Genomic DNA, 18,132 nt, shown 5'->3' with positions numbered 1-18,132 from the left:
GTGGCAAACAAGGGCTCAAATCTTCTGATTGTTGGTGGAACAAAAGGAAAAAACAATACATCTTCAAAAGAACCTGACAAAATAGCAACAGTAACTACATTTGAATCTTGTGAATCTTTATCTCAAACTCTAAGAAAGAAGGAATGGTGTGTTGATATTGGAGCAAAAGGTGCAACTGGCCAACAATAAAACAACTCTAGCTGCTGGAAGGGGCTCAATTTTATTGAAAACCTTAATTAATTTGAAACAAGATATGCTACTTTTGGAAAATGTACTATTTATATCTGACCTTCAAGGAAATTTAATTTTAATCAGTAAATGGACCCAGACATCTTATACTATAACAACTTCATTACTTTTTGGTGAATTTGTTGTAAGACCTACTTCAATCAAACACATTCCAGAGTAAATATGTGAGGTTATAAAATACCAAAATTAAAGAGATTTTGGCACAAGGCATTAAAAGGAATGAGCTTTATGTTTTAAGACAACCCACAGAAAGTTCATCTCTAACTACTGTTATAGCAGAAGTTTGTTGCTCAGAAGAGTTACTCAAGAAATTAATCCAAAAATGAAAGATATCCAGATATGGCACAATAGGCTTAGACATCTAAACTACAGCAATTTGAAAAAATTACAGACAAAAGAAATGGTGCATGGCTTGCATTTGATAATTCTTCTGGAGACACTCAGGCTTGTGAAACATGTATTAGAGGAAAACAGACAAGGTTACCATTTCCAAAAGAATCTTCAAGTTCAAATCATGTATTACAACTACTACTTACAGACATCTGTGGCTCAATGAAGATCAAATCTCTTGATGGAGCAAGATATTTTGTCACATTTATAAATGATAAATCCAGAAGAAGAATCTGTCTACATACTGAAGAACAGAAGAGAGGCATTTGATGCATTTAAAAGATATAAATCAACCACAAAGAATGAAACTGGACAAAAAATAAAAATGATTAGAAGTGACAATGGTCAAGAATATCTAAGCAAGGAGTTCACAAAATTTCTTCAGGATGAGGGAATAAAACATCAGCTCTGTGTTGAATATTCACCTCAACAGAATTGCATAGCTGAACATGCTAATAGAACTCTTGTCAAGATGGCAAGGTGCATATTGATAAGTTCAGAATTACCAGAGTCATTATGGGCTGAGATGATAATTACCACTGCATACATCAGAAATAGGTGTCCTACTAGAAACATGACCCCAGAAGAAATTTTTACTTTAAGGAAACCTACTATATTCCATCTTTGTGTGATAGGAAGCAAAACTTTCACTGTAAATAAACCTGGAAAAAGTAAATTTACACCAAGAAGTAATGATGAATATATTTTAATGAGATATGATAGTGATGCAAAAGCATAGCATCTTTGGAAATAAGGTACAAACCAAGTTATCAAAAGTAGAGATGTCTGTTTTATTGAACTAGGTCTTACAACAAATTCATCAAAAAATAATGAAGTTGTTATAGTATTTTGACCAGTACTGGCAGAAGGAGAAATGGAAAGAAAATTGTATATGATAGGATATTCTGGACCAAGACAATGACTCACCTGAAGAAAATTAACTAGTCTCAAGTTATAGGGAGAACTAAGTTTGAATGATTATGATCAAGAAAATGGAACCAATATTCAAACAATTCAAAGAGGAAGGGGAAGACTGAAAAAAACTGCAAACAAGACTCCCTGGCCAACTAAAGAAAGAATATCACTTTGTTCAATCAAAGGTAACAAAGGAAGATTTGGATTGTCAAATTATTGAAGACAATCAAAGTGCTCCAAACACTAGAAGGAGCTTTGGCTTCAATAGATGCAGATAAGTGGATTGTAGCCATGAGAGAAGAATATATGTTATTGATAAAGAACAAGACTTGGAAGCTTGTAGATCACCTGAGGAACGTAATGTCATTGGAAATAAATGGGTATTTCAACTAAAACAAGACAGTCAAAATAGAGATTTTAAATACAAGGCAAGACTTGTGGCCAAAATCTGTTCACAAAAATATGGAATAGACTACACTGAAACTTTCTCGCCTGTAGTTCATATAAGTTTTATCAGAACAATTTTACCTCTCAGCTGAATACAATTTGAAGATACATCAAATAGATGTAAAGTCAGCATAATTAAATGGCAACATAGACAAAGAAATTTACATGAAGCAACCCAAAATGTTTATCTCAAAAGATTATCCTGACAAAGTATGTTGCATTAAGAAATCATTATATGGACTTGGGCAATCAGGCTGTTCATGGAACGAAATACTTAAAGCTGAATTGAAATCCTTAGGTTTTTCTCAAGCTCGATCAGACAACTGTGTATATTTTCAGAACAAAAATGAAAGTATCATCATAATTGCAGTCTATGTCAATGATTTGATGATTGTATCCAAAAATGAAGACAAAATCAAGGAAATCAAACAAAAACTAAGCAAAATCTTTGAAATGAAAGACTTAGGAGAGATCAGATATTGTTTGGGATTGAACATTACTCAAAACAAGGAAACTGGTTCAATTTCCATATATCAAACTAAATATATTGAAAAACTTTTTTCAAAGTATCAAAATTGCAAACCCATAGGTACCCCAATGGTCAACAATTTCAAGTGCAGGAAGAACCCACTAATCTTGGGAAGCTGAATCTGTTGACATGAGAGAATATCAAACTTGAATTGGATGATTACTCTATCTGTCAGTCTCTGCAAGACCAGACATAGCTTATACAGTAAGTGCATTAAGTCAGTTTTGCAATGACCCTAGAAAACACTTAAACACTGCCAAACGAGTTTTACAATACCTGAAAGGTGCCAATGATTATAAGTTAATCTATAAGAAAACTGGAAAAAAATCTCTTCAGATATGCCAATACAGATTGGGACAACAATGTCAATGACAGAAAATCTCATACTGGAATGAACTTGGTGGAGCTTTAATATATTGGGAATCTAAAAAACAGAGAATCATAGCTTTATTAACTACTGAAGTGGAATACATTGCTATATGTGAAGCTGCAAAGGAGGCTGCCCATCTCTGATTACTCTTACAGAAATGAAATTCATTGAAAAAGTTTCGGGATCAACTCTATTATACAAGGTAGATTCGAAAAGTTCCCAGAATTGGTTTATTACCCAAAAGTATGTGTACAATTGACAAATCAAGCAACATGTCATTCAAAGTGTTGTCCTTTAGCAACCACACACTTTTGCCAATGATTGTATAGCTGCTGAAAACATTGTTGGAAGCCATCTCACAACAGTGTCTGCAAAGCGGATGTTGCACTCTATATAATCTCATCTGCATTCTTGAAATGGCATTCCTTGATGGCATCTTTCAACCGGGAGAAGAGTCACATGAAGTTTGCCATGAGCATTCATGACACTGTGTGTTGGCAAACAGTGCTTGTTCAATTGATCATGCAGGATGGAATGACAACTTCCAACCAAAATTCCTGCTGTCTTGGCAATCTGCTCAATTGACTGCTGTCTGTCTGACTCACAATCTCGCATACAATCGACACTTTCTCCTCAGATGTTGGTGTTGACAGATGATCACTTCACAAATCATCAGCGATACTTTCTCATCCCTCACAAGAGCATTTTTGCCAGTCATATACTTGAGAATGCTTTGTGGCAGATTCAGCGTAGGCATCCTGAAGCATCTTCAAGGTCTCAGAGGGTTTTTTCCCAATAACACACACAATTTGATATTTGCATGTTGTTTTTCCACAGACATTTTCACCAGAGTCTGTTTCATGATGTCTCATTAACACAACCTTCAGTGAGTGGTAACTGTTGTTATCTTTGCAGTGAGTACAGATTTGTTTGAACACATTTCTCTATTCCTGACATGTTTAGCTAAGATATGCATTACATGTTTCCTTTTTCATTATCTTTAATTGACTAACCCAGCATTAATCTGGAAACTTTTTGAAGCTACCTTGCATAATGATGACAAAAGTGCACAACACCTAGTTAAAAACCCAATGTTTCATTCTAGAACTAAACATATCGAAATTCTGTAGCATTTCATCTGGGATATGCACAACGAAAACAAAATAAACATGATGTATAAGTCTTCATAATAAATGCCTACAGACATCCTAACTAAAAGTCTACACAAAGAGACTCATGATGCATGTGTTAGAAACTTAGGAATCTGTACTGACATCAAGGGGAAGTATATAATTTTATCATGCTTAACCAAGAAATAATAATTATATGGAAAACCAGCAACAAATTGTGTAACTTTCCCAGTAAACAAAGTTAAAATTGCATATAGTACCATCTATTATGAAATTTTAAATATTATTAATTATACTATCCTCAAGTACTCAGCAAATCATACATATAAATAACACCTTATTCTTGCCGATAAACGTAATTTATTACATTTATTAATTTATTTAAATCTTGGGAGTCAGTTTTTGAGTAATAACTATATTTTTCTTCTGTTTTATATAAACAATTAGGAAAGTAAATTATTAATTGTAAAATGGCAAAATGTTTAATTTTGAGAGTAGAGATGGGTTTTACAACAACAAATTTATGAATTAAGGAGTAAAATCTTCATTAAGTTCAATCCCACTTGAGGTATGAGACATGATCCCCTCTATTTTTCCACCTCTTGACCTTTAATCACTAAAATTTAATAGCATCAATGCCCTTATACAAAACATTCCTGAAAAATATCAGAAACTTTCAACAGAAGGCACAGGAGTTAAGTGAGTGAATAAAATTATGCTGCTCCACATATACTAACATACCCATACACACAAAAACACCCAACTTTTTTGTATTTCTTGATGTTTCAAGGTCTCTTATGTCCAAAAATGTAAAAATCTTGGGAGTCAGTTTTTGAGTAATAACTATATTTTCCTTCTGTTTTATATAAACAACTAGCAGGTAGGCCCGGCGTTGCTTGGGCAAAAGTAACAATAGCGAAAATTGAGATTATTACGTTATAGTCACAAAAAGAAAAAGAGTAATTTCATTAACAAACTAAGTATTTCTAAAGAAAGGTTGAATTTGAAAATCGAATGTTCTAATATTGTTCGATTTTCACGACGTGTTCTGATTGTATCATTTGATTTTCATTGAATGTTGTAAAGAAGAACGGTCGAGAAAAACCGAACTAATCTGTTTAAATTTGAAAATCGAATGTGTTCTAACATATTACTCTTTTTCTTTTTTCTTTTTTTTTCCTTAGCTCGTTAATCTTGCACGTTGCTTTCTCTTGTTCTCCATTGTTACTTAACACTTTGGTACTTAAATTTGGTACCCTATCTGTGTACCAAATTTCAACTTTCAACTCCTAACCGTTTCAGCAAAAATTAAGATTATTACGTTACAGTCAACCTTACTCGTTTTTCCAGAATGCAAGAATTGGGTCACCCCTGTTTCCAGATTAATTACAGAATTTTTAGATGGGTCTAAAAATATGTTCGATTTCCTGCAAAAACGAAAAAACTGCAACTGCATCTTGCATGTTGCTTTCTCTTAACAATTCCATTGTTACTTGACACTTCCATTGTTGATGGAAGTGTTAAGACTTAATCCTGTCCCTCTCCCCCGTGGAGAGGAATTTCGAAAAATCCCTTCTTAGTGTACGTTCTCGTGACGTACCCTAACTATGTACCAAATTTCAACTTTCAACTCCTAACTGTTTGGGCTCTACACTGATTATTATTAGTATTATCAACTCGTCTTGATTATATATATAGATTAGAAAAGTAAAATTATTAGAAAAAATGTTAGTCATTTCTTTAGATGTTTTTTTTTTATTTAATTTTAACTTTCATCATAATTTTAAAAACAAAGTATAAGTATACAATACTAACTTTTTCTTGAAGTAATAAAAATCTTACATTATATCATTTTTAATCAAATGACTGTATCAAAAACCTTGTGGTTCACACTGATTTTATAAGAGAAATTGGAGATTCATAATGAAAATTTGATGATTTTTTTTAATTTTTTTTTTCCAGTTTAATTTCAAATTTAAAACTCAATACAATTTTTGAATTTAGCTGGTAAATACAATGTTGAATTTTTAATAGTTGTGAATCAAGTAATAATATATGTTTGAGAAAGAAATATAAAACTAATGCATTGTTATTGAAATTTAACATTATTCTTGTCAAACATATTAGTTAAAATTAAAGATTGTGTAAAGTTAAATGTAAAATGAAGTTTTATTATATTATTAAATAAAAAGTTCAGTGCATTATACTTGTGTATTTTAAAAGTTATAAAAAAAAAAACTATCTATAGAATTATATTTACTTTAAAACTTAGTTTTTAAAACAAATCTATATTTAGTTTTAATGTTAATGCTTTTTTTAAGGTGATGAATGCTTGTTTTGATGTATTTACTACATGGGATGATGAATATGATAAATTACAAGGCTTGCTTAGAGATATTGTTAAAAAGAAGCGAGATGAACATCTGAAAATGGTTTGGAGAGTAAGTCCTGCTCATAAACGATTGCAGGCTCGCATGGAACAAATGAGAAAGTAAGCATTTTATTCTTAATTTGAATTATTTATCTCCATTTTGTTTTTACATTTCTAAATATACAGGGATCAACAGTTCATTCATTGTATGAGTGTATTTTTCTACTTTAATTTAGTTTTAATTATCTAAAAAATATTTTAACTTTTTATTTGCAAAATAAAGTATTCTAATATAAATTTTCTAAATATTTTAAAAGTTTATATTCCAAGAAAAACAAAAATGCAAAGTTCAATTCTTATATAACAATCTGTATTGATATTAAAAATTACATTACTTTAAACTGTTTTAGTAGTTATAATGTCGATCTAATTATTGAAATTAATTTTTTCCACTAAATTTTTTCTGTAAGATTATTATTAAAAATATTTAAAAACTTCTGACTGTTTTTATCATCAGTTTATTATGTAAACTGTCATTGATCAAAATTATGCAATTGGATATTTTTGTGTTACTTGACTAGGATTCACATAAAACATTAAAAAATTTTATTTTTAAAAAAGTTTTGCAATTGTTGTTCTCCTGGAATTTTTATTAATCTCTTGAACAATTTAATATATCACTGCAAACTATTCTTGATTATAAGTAAAGACTGGATTTGTATGCACATTCATGTGTTATTTCTTAAGTGCTATGATACTGAAACTCGGGTGTAAAGATAGATCACTAAAATTATTCCCTATTTGACTAAATAGTAAAGAAAATAAAAAGTATAAAATAATGCTTTTCATATGAAAATATTTTCCATTATTCTAAAATAAGTAAGATAATCTATTTTAAAATTTCTGATTTAAAAAAGTTGTGCAAATCATCACATTTCATAATCAGCAGAAAGGCAAGAAATTTATTTTGCTATTTTATCAATTATCATTACAAGTAATTTTGAAGTTCAAGGATGTCTGAATTTATTAAATTTATATTGATTATACTGTAACTTTGGAATTATTGAATATAGTTTATTAAATAATTACGGTTGAATTATTGAATAAACTATATTCAATAATTAAACACTTGGCTTTATTTCTATCTTTATTTAGTTGATACGTGCCATTTGCATGTTTCGGGCATAGAGCCCCTCATCAGTCAACTAAATAATACAACAATTAAAATATTATACAAAGTATTTTACCAAACAAAAATAAAAATATCACAAGGTATGGTTCTTACCATTATCATATTTGAACTGCTATGCATACAAGGTTTAAACACTGACGACACATATATCTTAATTTTTATAAACTGTGTAATCTTTTATACACAATATTTATATCTGGTATAAAAACAAATGTATAAGAGTATAAGCAATATATAATAAGATATTTTTAAAAAATGTAAAAATTCTCTAAAAACACTGACCGGAAGTAGGTTAACTGATTACTTGTTGTACTGTACATAATCTTTTGCTTATTTTACAGTATCCAGTTATCACAATATCTAGAAGATGTAGACTATAGCTGTACGGAGTATAATAAGTGATTTTACACAAGGACGTAAAAATTTGTTTTCATTAGTGTCTTATGGTTGTTTCGGCCTCGTTTTCTGCGCTGCGGCATAGTACAAATTTGCATATTTTCAGAGTTAATATAGTTGGTTAACAGCGATGTAATTTCTTGCAATAATCACAACTTATATTAATACATACAGTGTGTTTTACAATATTTTTAACCAGTTTTCATTTATTTTTACGCTTAGATTTTTATTAATGCAATTTTTGGCAGTTAGGATTGAAACACTTTCTTTAAATTTTCTGTTATACATATTTTTTTCCTTGTATAGGATTTGGACGTTATTTTTGTCTATGTTGCAGTCATTAAGTAAACAGTGATCATGGAAAACGGAGTTTAGTCTATGGTATTTGAGGTCTGCGATGTGTTCTTTTAATATTATGCCTAGTTTTCGTTTGGTCTCTCCTATGTAGAAATTAGTTGTGTTGCAGGTGCACGGTATCTTATACACTACATTTCTTGTTTCTTCTTTTTTTTCTGGTTCTCTGTTGGGTTTTGTGGGTCTTAATCTATTTTGTAATTTTTTGTATTTTGGAGCCAGCTTTATGTTCATTTTTTGTAGATCTTTGTTGATGTCTTCATATAGTCCCTTTATATATGGAAAGCTGATGTATTTTATGTCCGTATTTAGCTTCTTTGCTTTATTGTTATTCATGTTACCGTTTATTTTATTTTCCCAGTGATTAATTAAACTGTTGGGGTAACCGTTGAGAACGAATTTCTTTTTTAATTTTTTTGTATGGGTATGTATGTCTGTCGGGTTGCTGGTTCTAGTGATGATTTTTGTATACTCCATTTTGAAGATGTTTTGTTTTATATATGAAGAGATATTGGAGTCGTATCTGATTGTTACATCTATGGAGCATGGTTTTTTATAAGGTTTAAATTCTAGGCTGTAATCGTTCCTTTTAATTGTAACATCTAAGTAATTTATACTCTTATTGGTTTTGTTCTCTTCTTTAACAGTAAACTGTATTTCTTCGTTTATGTTGTTTATGATGGTTTCTATGTTATTAATCATAGTTTCTTGGTCATCATATATTATTAAAATGTCATCTACGTAACGTTTGTAAAATTTAATTCCCTGTATCTTGCTGATTTCTTCATCAATATCGATCATTACTAATTCTGCTAATTAAGGTCCAACTACTGAGCCCATGCTAATCCCATCGTTTTGAGTGTAATATTCGCTTTCCATTTCAAAGTAGTTGCTTCTGTACGAAAATTTTAATAAGTCTATCATTTCTTGTTCTACGTTAAGTTGTTTTAATTTCGTTTCCACAATGTCCCATGTCATTGAGGGGTACATATTGATAATGTCTAAGCTGGCTATTTTAAAGGTATTTTGTATTGTTACATTTTTTATATCAGTTAAAAGTTCTTCTGTACTGTATATTGAAAATCTTGAATTTTGGTAGGCTTTCAGTTTTTCTTTTAAAAATTTTTTGAGGTTGTATAGCGGAGTGAATTTAAAGTCTATAATGGGTCTCACTTTTTCGTTTGGTTTGTGAGTTTTAAGTTGGATGTTGAATTTGGGCGTACGATCATTGTCATTATTCAAAATAAATTCGGTTTCTTTTTTCGTCAGTTTTTCCGCCTTCTGTAAAAGTGTGATTCTACTCTTTAGTTCTTTGATTATAATCTCTTTTGGAGGTTCGACTTATGTACTGGTATAATCGAAGAATTCACACTCAACAACCTTTTAAAAAACCAGTAATAGCAATTGAAAACAAACGTTTTCGACCGTTAACTCAGTCTTCCTCAGGTTCTAAATATTGAGATTCGTTACAAGTTCAAAAGTCTTTCAGAACGTATTCAAATTTTCGAATAGAATAGTTGATCGTTCGTGTTGCCATGGTATCATACGTGTTGTTGACAAACGTAATACGTGTGGCGCAAAAACAAAATGTAATTACATTCCATATATAAACGAAGGGATAGGGATGTACTGTACATTAAATAGAGCTATGGGGAACGTCCCCTTCGTAACAAAACTTCCAAGCTTGAGAAATGTTACACGCATCTTTAGAATTGATGCAGGTTGTGCAGATCAGCAGTTATGTCTTGACCCCGGGCATAACTGCTGATCTGCAAAACGCGAAATTGATTAAACTCTCCCACCGATTGGACCATCTGCGATCCCTGGAAACTTTGGAAATGTACAAAGCTGGACTGCGCACAACCTGCATCAATTCTAAAGATGCGTGTAACATTTCTCAAGCTTGGAAGTTTTGTTACGAAGGGGACGTTCCCCATAGCTCTATTTAATGTACAGTACATCCCTATCCCTTCGTTTATATATGGAATGTAATTACATTTTGTTTTTGTGCCACACGTATTACGTTTGTCAACAACACGTATGATACCATGGCAACACGAACGATCAACTATTCTATTCGAAAATTTGAATACGTTCTGAAAGACTTTTGAACTTGTAATGAATCTCAATATTTAAAACCTGAGGAAGACCGAGTTAACGGTCGAAAACATTTGTTTTCAATTGCTATTACTGGTTTTTTAAAAGGTTGTTGAGTGTGAAATCTCTTTTGGATCTATTGGGAGTTTTCGAAAACGATTATCATTTACTAGTTCTTGTTTTTTGCCTTTTACCCAATCATTATCCACGAGAATAATCTGCTTAGATTTATCTGCTTTGATTATCTGTAATTTGTTATTAATTAAGAAGTTTTTCGCTTTACTAATTTTTATCTCTATATTTATAATATTCCTTATCCTTTATAACTGTTTTGCCTTTTTCTTTTTTTACGTATTTCTTTACCTTATTACTCAGAGTTGCCTTTGCAATTTGTGCTTCCATTTCTGGTAAATTATTACAAACTCGATCTAGATTTGGGATTATTGTTAACACCTCCCATCTATTAGGGCCGTTAAAGTCCAGACCTTTATTTATAGTGTCCAATATATCATCAGGGACTGTTACTTGGGTTTTGTTTATAATTAGAGATTGTGCCCAATCATTTTTTTCGGCATTAGTTGTATAATTGAACCTTTTTTCAAGTTTTTTACGCTTATTAAATTCATAAGATCATAAATCTTGTATCTGGTCTCTTCTAGTTTTTGGTTCGTATCTAGTGTTTTTATCCCTAGATTTTTTAAGTTCATGCTTTAGTCGTCTTTATTTAATGTATTTGTACTTAATAGCCAATTGCAATATTTTGAGATTGAAATATTTCCTATCCCTTGTAGGGATTGCTTCTGCAATGGATTTAGGAGGAGAGAGTGTTCTTAAAGGTCTATGCTCTCTTAGGTGTGCTTTAAGGAAGTCTAAATCAATAAGGATTTTTTGGATCTCACCTTGTATCTTCTCAATCATGTCATTCCAATGGGATGGCTGTATTATTTTCTTGATGGAATTCGCCGTTTCTGTAATTGAAATTTTCTATTTCTTCTTTGAAACCGTGTTTTGCTGATTGTTGGACTATGAACCATTATTATTTCCATCTTTATTTAGTTGATCAACTAAATAAAGATGGAAATAAAGCCAAGTGTTTAATTAAAACTCAACTTTGGGTTCATAGTCCAACAATTAGCAAAACACGGTTTCAAAGAAGAAATATAGTCAATAATTTAATTTGTGCATAATACACATTTATGTAATATAATACTTGGTTTAAATAATATATATTCACATTAAAACTGGTTTTACCTTTTTTAGCTTGCCAATCCTTCCTCTACTGACTTAAAATAGAAATAAAAAATAAATAAAATAGGATGAATAAAACCAGAATTGATATTTATTTTTTACTTAATATAAATCAAATTTTGTATATTATTGACAAGACTGTCTTGTTTATAAAATTGTACATTTTGCTGTCTTATCAGCTTAGAGGTATGAAGGAGCACATGTCAATAGTTGAAATTTGGCACAGAGTATTAGGTGCCCAAATCATGCACGCATAAAAAACCCAGACTTGTAGATAGTCAGGGGACTGAGAACTGAAACATAATAAAATACAAAATGGCAACACTCTACAAACAGGCAGTAGTGCGAGATTTGCGCATGCGCTGCTGGTTGGTAAGTTGGAAATACGAATATTGTGAAATCAAATTTTGACAAACATGTGCGTTGGGAAGTTTGAAATGTTGCTAAAAGAAATTTTGACAAACAAATCTTTGAAAAAAACCCATTTACTTGTCTTGCGTTATTCCCCACATATTTCTGATTGCCACGTGCTAACCTTGACCAATTGACTGGAGATATCTCGTTTCATCATCGGAACTTTTTGAAACTAATTGGTGCGTCGTTATAATTTTATATTAAAACTAACTTCCGAAATAGAATTATTTTTTCTTTTTACATTTATATATATATATATATATATATTTTGTTTGTGTAAAATAAAAAAATAATTGCGAACGATACAATAGCCACCATTATTTTTTTAAAAAACGGGAAATTTTTGCATTGACAAAAATACAACCTGGGGTGCCATGCAACGGAGAGAAATTTCAACATTTGATAAGTTAATTTCAATGAAAATGCATTGTGGAAGATATCGAAGTTGTGGCTGTGGCCAGCAAAGTTTGGATGATTGCGCTCAAAACCAGCGATACCAAAGATGATTGGAGAATGAGAACGAGACCCATCGTGAGCGTCAAGGTGATCCCACTTAGTAGTGAGTCTTCGAGACATAGTCTTGTCCCAAATACGGCTTTGCCATTTTACTTGTATTTTTAAATATAATAGAAGTAAATTTGTATACCAACACTGAAGCAATATTTAATAAATTCATTCATTTGTCATATAACTTGATTAACTCCAGCAATCATATTGGGCACTCTAGCATTATAACATATTTTATTATTTTTAATATGAATAAAATTATATTTGATTTAAGTAGAAACAATTTAGTATTGATATTATTATTACTTGTAACAGATTTCGCCGTCAACATGAACAGTTGAGAACTGTTATATTAAGAGTTTTACGACCTGCAGTAATACCTAGACCACCACAGTCAGGCCAAACTGAAGAACAACAAGAACAAAAAACAGAATCGGGTGCTTTCGATGCAGCTGATGTAAATGCCAGTGAGGTAATTATGATTGACACTTAAAATTTATTTGGAGATGATAATGAATCCAAATGTAAAAATTGCTTGTTTGGTTAACTAATATTAATTAGCTCTGTTAGCTAAATTTATAAAATTTATTGCAGGAAGTAAATTTGGCTTATGAAAATGTTAAAGAAGTAGATGGATTAGATATTTCCAAAGAAGGAACTGAAGCCTGGGAAGCAGCAATTAAAAGGTACTAGAGTTCATGAACTGTAAGAAATGTATAAAATATATATATACATAGTCTGTATTAACAATAAATATTTAAAATTTAAATAATGAAAATACAATTTTTAAGAGATAATAGATTTTAAAAATTATCTCTAAATCAGTGAAGCATTTTAAAATAAAATAATTTAATGTACTAAATTTTTTCATGTAGACTTAGTATCTCTTCATGACAAAATTACTGAAAATATTTGAATTGTTTTGTTGTTTGTTTGTCTAGAAAATTAATTAAAGTTTGAAAATCTTATTTATAAATTGAAACATTTGAATTGTTTCAATTGTTAAGTCACTATTGAATTGTTTCAAGTTCCATTACTATTTTTTGAAAATGTAACATGAATTATGCTTTATCTTTTCAGATATGAAGAGCGTATTGATCGTGTGGAAACACGTATAACAGCACGTCTTAGAGATCAATTAGGGACAGCTAAAAATGCTAATGAGATGTTTAGAATATTTTCACGTTTTAATGCTCTGTTTGTAAGACCTCATATCAGGGGAGCTATACGTGAATATCAAACACAGTTAATTCAAAGAGTTAAAGATGATATTGAAGCACTTCATGAAAAATTTAAAGTTCAATATCCACAAAGTAAAGCATGGCGTATGAGCAAAGTTCGTGATCTTCCACCAGTATCTGGTTCCATCATTTGGGCAAAACAGGTATTAAAATATTTTTATTGAAAAGATAATTGAAAATTTTTTTTATTAATATGCTATAATATTTTCTTGCAAATAATATTTGAAATTGTCTAGAAGACATAATTACTAACATGTGACTAATATTAATTTATTTAGTAAACAAGTGCTGAAATTAAGAAAGTTACAATGTTATGATGTTTTTTAATTAATGGCTCATAATACAGTAGAGAGTCGTTAATCCGAATCAATTGGGGACTGGGGTTGTTCAGATTAGTGATTTGTTTGGATTACCGATCATGTACAAAAAAATATATTAACTTGTCCGATGTTCAAATTTTTCTCCGTTGCGTGTCGCTTCGTGTTGAATTTTCGTCAATTTTAAGCCTAACAAAAATTTTTTTAATAATAATCGAGGCTATTGTATCGTTAAAAATTATTTCTTTATATTGTACAAACAAAATAAATATATTGAAGAATATAAAAACATGAAAATTATACTTTAGAAGTAAATCTAGTATCAAAAGCGTTCAATTCAGCACGACACAGTCCGACTGAAAATCGTTCAGATTAACGACTCTCTACTGTAATTTTTTTATTAGAGTTGTTAAGTTAATAGTTTTTTATAGTTTTGTTTCAGTCATCTAAACATTTCTCCAGATAAAAAATTTATAAATAAATAAATTTAATCTTTAAAAGTTTGTCTTTCAAATACCTATTTGAATATATAACATGTATAAATAATCTATGTACCATGTTAATAAGAATTGCACCTCAATTCGATATTTCCAGCAAAGAAATTCAATCTTCTAACGTTTTCGGCCACTACTTTATCAGCCCTTGCCAGAAACTGTAAAATGGAAAAACTGTTTTATTTATAGAATGGTTTTTCTGTTTTACAGTTCCTGGCGAGGGCCAAAAATGTTAGATGATCGAATTTCTTTGCTGGAAATATTTAATTTAGGCATAACTGAAACTGTACATGAAGATAACTTCATGTACAGTTTCAGTTTTCTGATACAGTTGGTGTTTATTGTTTTACCATGTTAATGGAATTAATCCACTAATAGTTTTCCTGTAAAATATTATGTTAGTAATAATAAATATTTATGAAAATATTTATCTGAAAACTTTTTCCTTCTTATCTAACATCATCTTAGTCAGAATTCCTGTGAAAGACAGTAATGGTATCTAAATTTAATTCTTTGCTTAACTATTTGAGAACCAATTAAATGTATGAAGAATTCAACTTGCCCTGCTGACATTCTGAAAAATTTATATATTTTTGAGCATTATGTGCAATTCATTTATTAATGATGAACAAATTTCAGTTTTATCTGGACATATTTTATCATGTCTTCATCAGAGAAAGTTTTGCATGAGGCAACTATTGCTTCACAAAAAACTTTCTGATGAGGATGAATTTTGTTTTAAAATTGTGTACAGAAAAATAATAGACATACTATGTTGTTGGTCTGTTATCATTAGCTAAATCAATAATAATCATTTACTAAACAACTGGACAGGACTTTGAATGTTGGAATCTCAGCAAAACTACTGAATAAAACAAATCTTTAATGGACACACCACCTGAGAAACTTACAAGAATTACAAAGTTCTCAGATTGACAGCCTCAGAACAAAATGGCAGACTTTCAATGGAAATCACATTCAAAGTAGAACAAAGAGGATTTTATGAATAGAATGAAATCTGAGGAGAAAAATGATCATCTGTTGAGACCTTGATGCAAGGCTTCGATACATCAATGTAATATTTTATAGTGTCTAAAAAAAGAATAATTTATGGTACCTGAAAAGTAACCTAAATAACTCCTGACTTCAGCACAATGCCTTCTATATTTACATCAGAAGGTGGCTGTTTCAGTTGGATCCATTTGCAAATATTCCAGACAACTAAACTCTGCTGAGATACTGTGATGGATTTAAGAATCTAAAGCGGATATACAAAAAGGGAGAAAATGTTATAATATTAATGTTAGTGTTTTTAGAAAATTGATAAATATAAACTTTTTGTGATACTTTTACAAAATGTTTCCCAAAATGTAATGCATGAATTAGTTTTGAAGAAATATTGGATAAAGATCTTGTTGTCTTCTATGATGAAATAAATTGAATATTTCTCTGCTACAAGGGAAAATTTTTTCTAATATTTAACTATAATATGTATTCATAAATTAGCATGTATGATAGTTATAAATTTTTGATTATTATTTTAGATTGATAGGCAACTTTCAGTATATATGAAGAGAGTAGAAGATGTTCTTGGTAAAGGTTGGGAAAATCATGTTGAAGGCCAAAAGTTAAAAGCTGATGCTGATAGTTTTCGACTTAAGCTTAATACACAAAGCATATTTGATGATTGGGCAAGAATGGTAAGCTTGAAATTAAATATTTAGTAATGTTTATGAAATTTGTTTTCAGAATAAAGTTTTTCTTTAATTATTATAAAAAATATAAATTTTAAATATTTTAAAATTTTATGGAAAGAACTACTTTTGTATCTAATTAAAAATTTATAAGTTCATAAAAAATTACATATCTAGACTCTCATAGCAATGTGTATATTTATATATGATAGGTTCAACAAAGACAACTTGGTGTGTCTGGTCGCATTTTTGCTATTGACAGTACACGTTCTCGTACTGGCAAAGGCAATATATTGAAACTAAGAGTGAACTTTTTGCCAGAGATTATAACTCTCTCAAAAGAAGTAAGTTTGTTTGCATTTAAATATGAAATAAATTTTAATAAAATGTATTTAATTGATGGATAGTAAAAATTGACAGATTAAACATTATTTTTATTAAAACAGGTTCGGAATCTTCGTTGGCTTGGTTTTCGCGTGCCACTTGCAATTATCAATAAAGCTCATCAGGCTAATCAATTGTATCCCTTCGCAATTTCATTGATAGAAAGTGTAAGAACATATGAAAGAACGTGTGAAAAGGTTAGAAATTTTCTATTTTTTTTTAAATCTAATTTTTTTCTTTTTATGAATTTTAAATAATTGTGCTAATTTTAAGTTTGAATTTTTTAAACTAGTACAGTTTAATAAATTTAAAATAAAATAGTTATTCAATTAAATTTAAAATGTAATTTAAATTGATATGATGATTGTATATAATTTATTAGTATGTTGATGATATAAATTATTTCAATTTCCATTTGTAAATATTATGTTAAAATATCTCTATTAGATGAGCTATATTTACAAGAATGTAGGTTTTTAGTTAATGACGTTATGCTGTCTCATAGTGCAGTTCAGGTACTGCAATATTGTGGAACTTGAACTGGATTGTCAATGCCATGTGATAGCATAATCACATTAACTGTGACATTTTCCAATAAATACTGGTATACCATCAGCTTTGCATCTTAATTCTTTCTTCTTGTATTATACGTTACATTGAAAACTTTACAACACCCTCTATCAGCAATTTTTTAACTATTTTTTTTCCTTGTTTCATTCCTCTTTCTCCTTAAATGATAAGTGTACCAATTTTGGTTTTATCTGTGTTATTCCTTGAAGCTACTAATAACTCCAAATAGAGATACTTACTTTATAACCACCCAGTACTTTTGAATAAGTTTACTTTAATGTATTATTTATGCATAGTTTTTAAGAAAACTATTTTTATTCACTAAAATAGTCTTAAACAGATTGAAACAACTTATGAAAATTTTTTAATGAATAGTAATATCTTAATATATGTTATGCTTTTTACTTTCATTTGAACTTAGCAGTTAATTCTGTTTTAAGTAAAACAACTTTCTTTAAAATTGAGATAACAGTTTTAAAATAATAATAATAGAAAGCATACTTATTTTAGTGTGTGAACAAAAAAAAAAAAAACAACTAAACTTTATTCTTACTTGTAGTTATGTATTTTTGAAAGTTTTTCTAATCAATTAAGAACTCATTAGAATTCATATAATTATTAAACAGCATATTTATACAAAAGTTTTTTTCTTATGTTGCTATAGTTTAATTAAATATGGATAAGTAACTAGAATTGCCAGAAGAAATTAATCCTTAAAGGGAAAAACAGTATTTGGAACAGTGGATGTTATCACATTGATTTTATTAGTTTATAGTTAATGTAAATTTTAACAAAATATAACAGAGAAATGGATTTGATTAAG

At 29.8% G+C, this 18,132-nt stretch overlaps 1 protein-coding gene across 2 annotated transcripts in view; it reads left to right on the top strand.

Annotated features, from left to right (window-relative positions):
- Positions 1-18,132, top strand: part of Dhc64C (dynein heavy chain, cytoplasmic) — a 152,304-nt gene that overhangs the window by 24,062 nt on the left and 110,110 nt on the right. For both annotated transcript variants that reach the window (XM_067271466.1, XM_067271467.1), the window contains exons 8-14: positions 6,352-6,521; positions 12,925-13,081; positions 13,204-13,295; positions 13,690-13,993; positions 16,206-16,361; positions 16,568-16,699; positions 16,802-16,936. In XM_067271466.1, coding sequence (XP_067127567.1) covers positions 6,352-6,521; positions 12,925-13,081; positions 13,204-13,295; positions 13,690-13,993; positions 16,206-16,361; positions 16,568-16,699; positions 16,802-16,936 — 1,146 coding nt within the window. The remainder of the gene's footprint in view (positions 1-6,351; positions 6,522-12,924; positions 13,082-13,203; positions 13,296-13,689; positions 13,994-16,205; positions 16,362-16,567; positions 16,700-16,801; positions 16,937-18,132) is intronic.

This window comes from Centruroides vittatus, unplaced genomic scaffold (assembly GCF_030686945.1).
Source record: "Centruroides vittatus isolate TY-2023 unplaced genomic scaffold, ASM3068694v2 contig_4, whole genome shotgun sequence".
In the NCBI taxonomy this organism is placed as follows: domain Eukaryota; kingdom Metazoa; phylum Arthropoda; class Arachnida; order Scorpiones; family Buthidae; genus Centruroides; species Centruroides vittatus.
The sequence above is the reverse complement of the archived record's forward strand: the minus strand, read 5'-3'. Positions and strand labels throughout refer to the sequence as shown.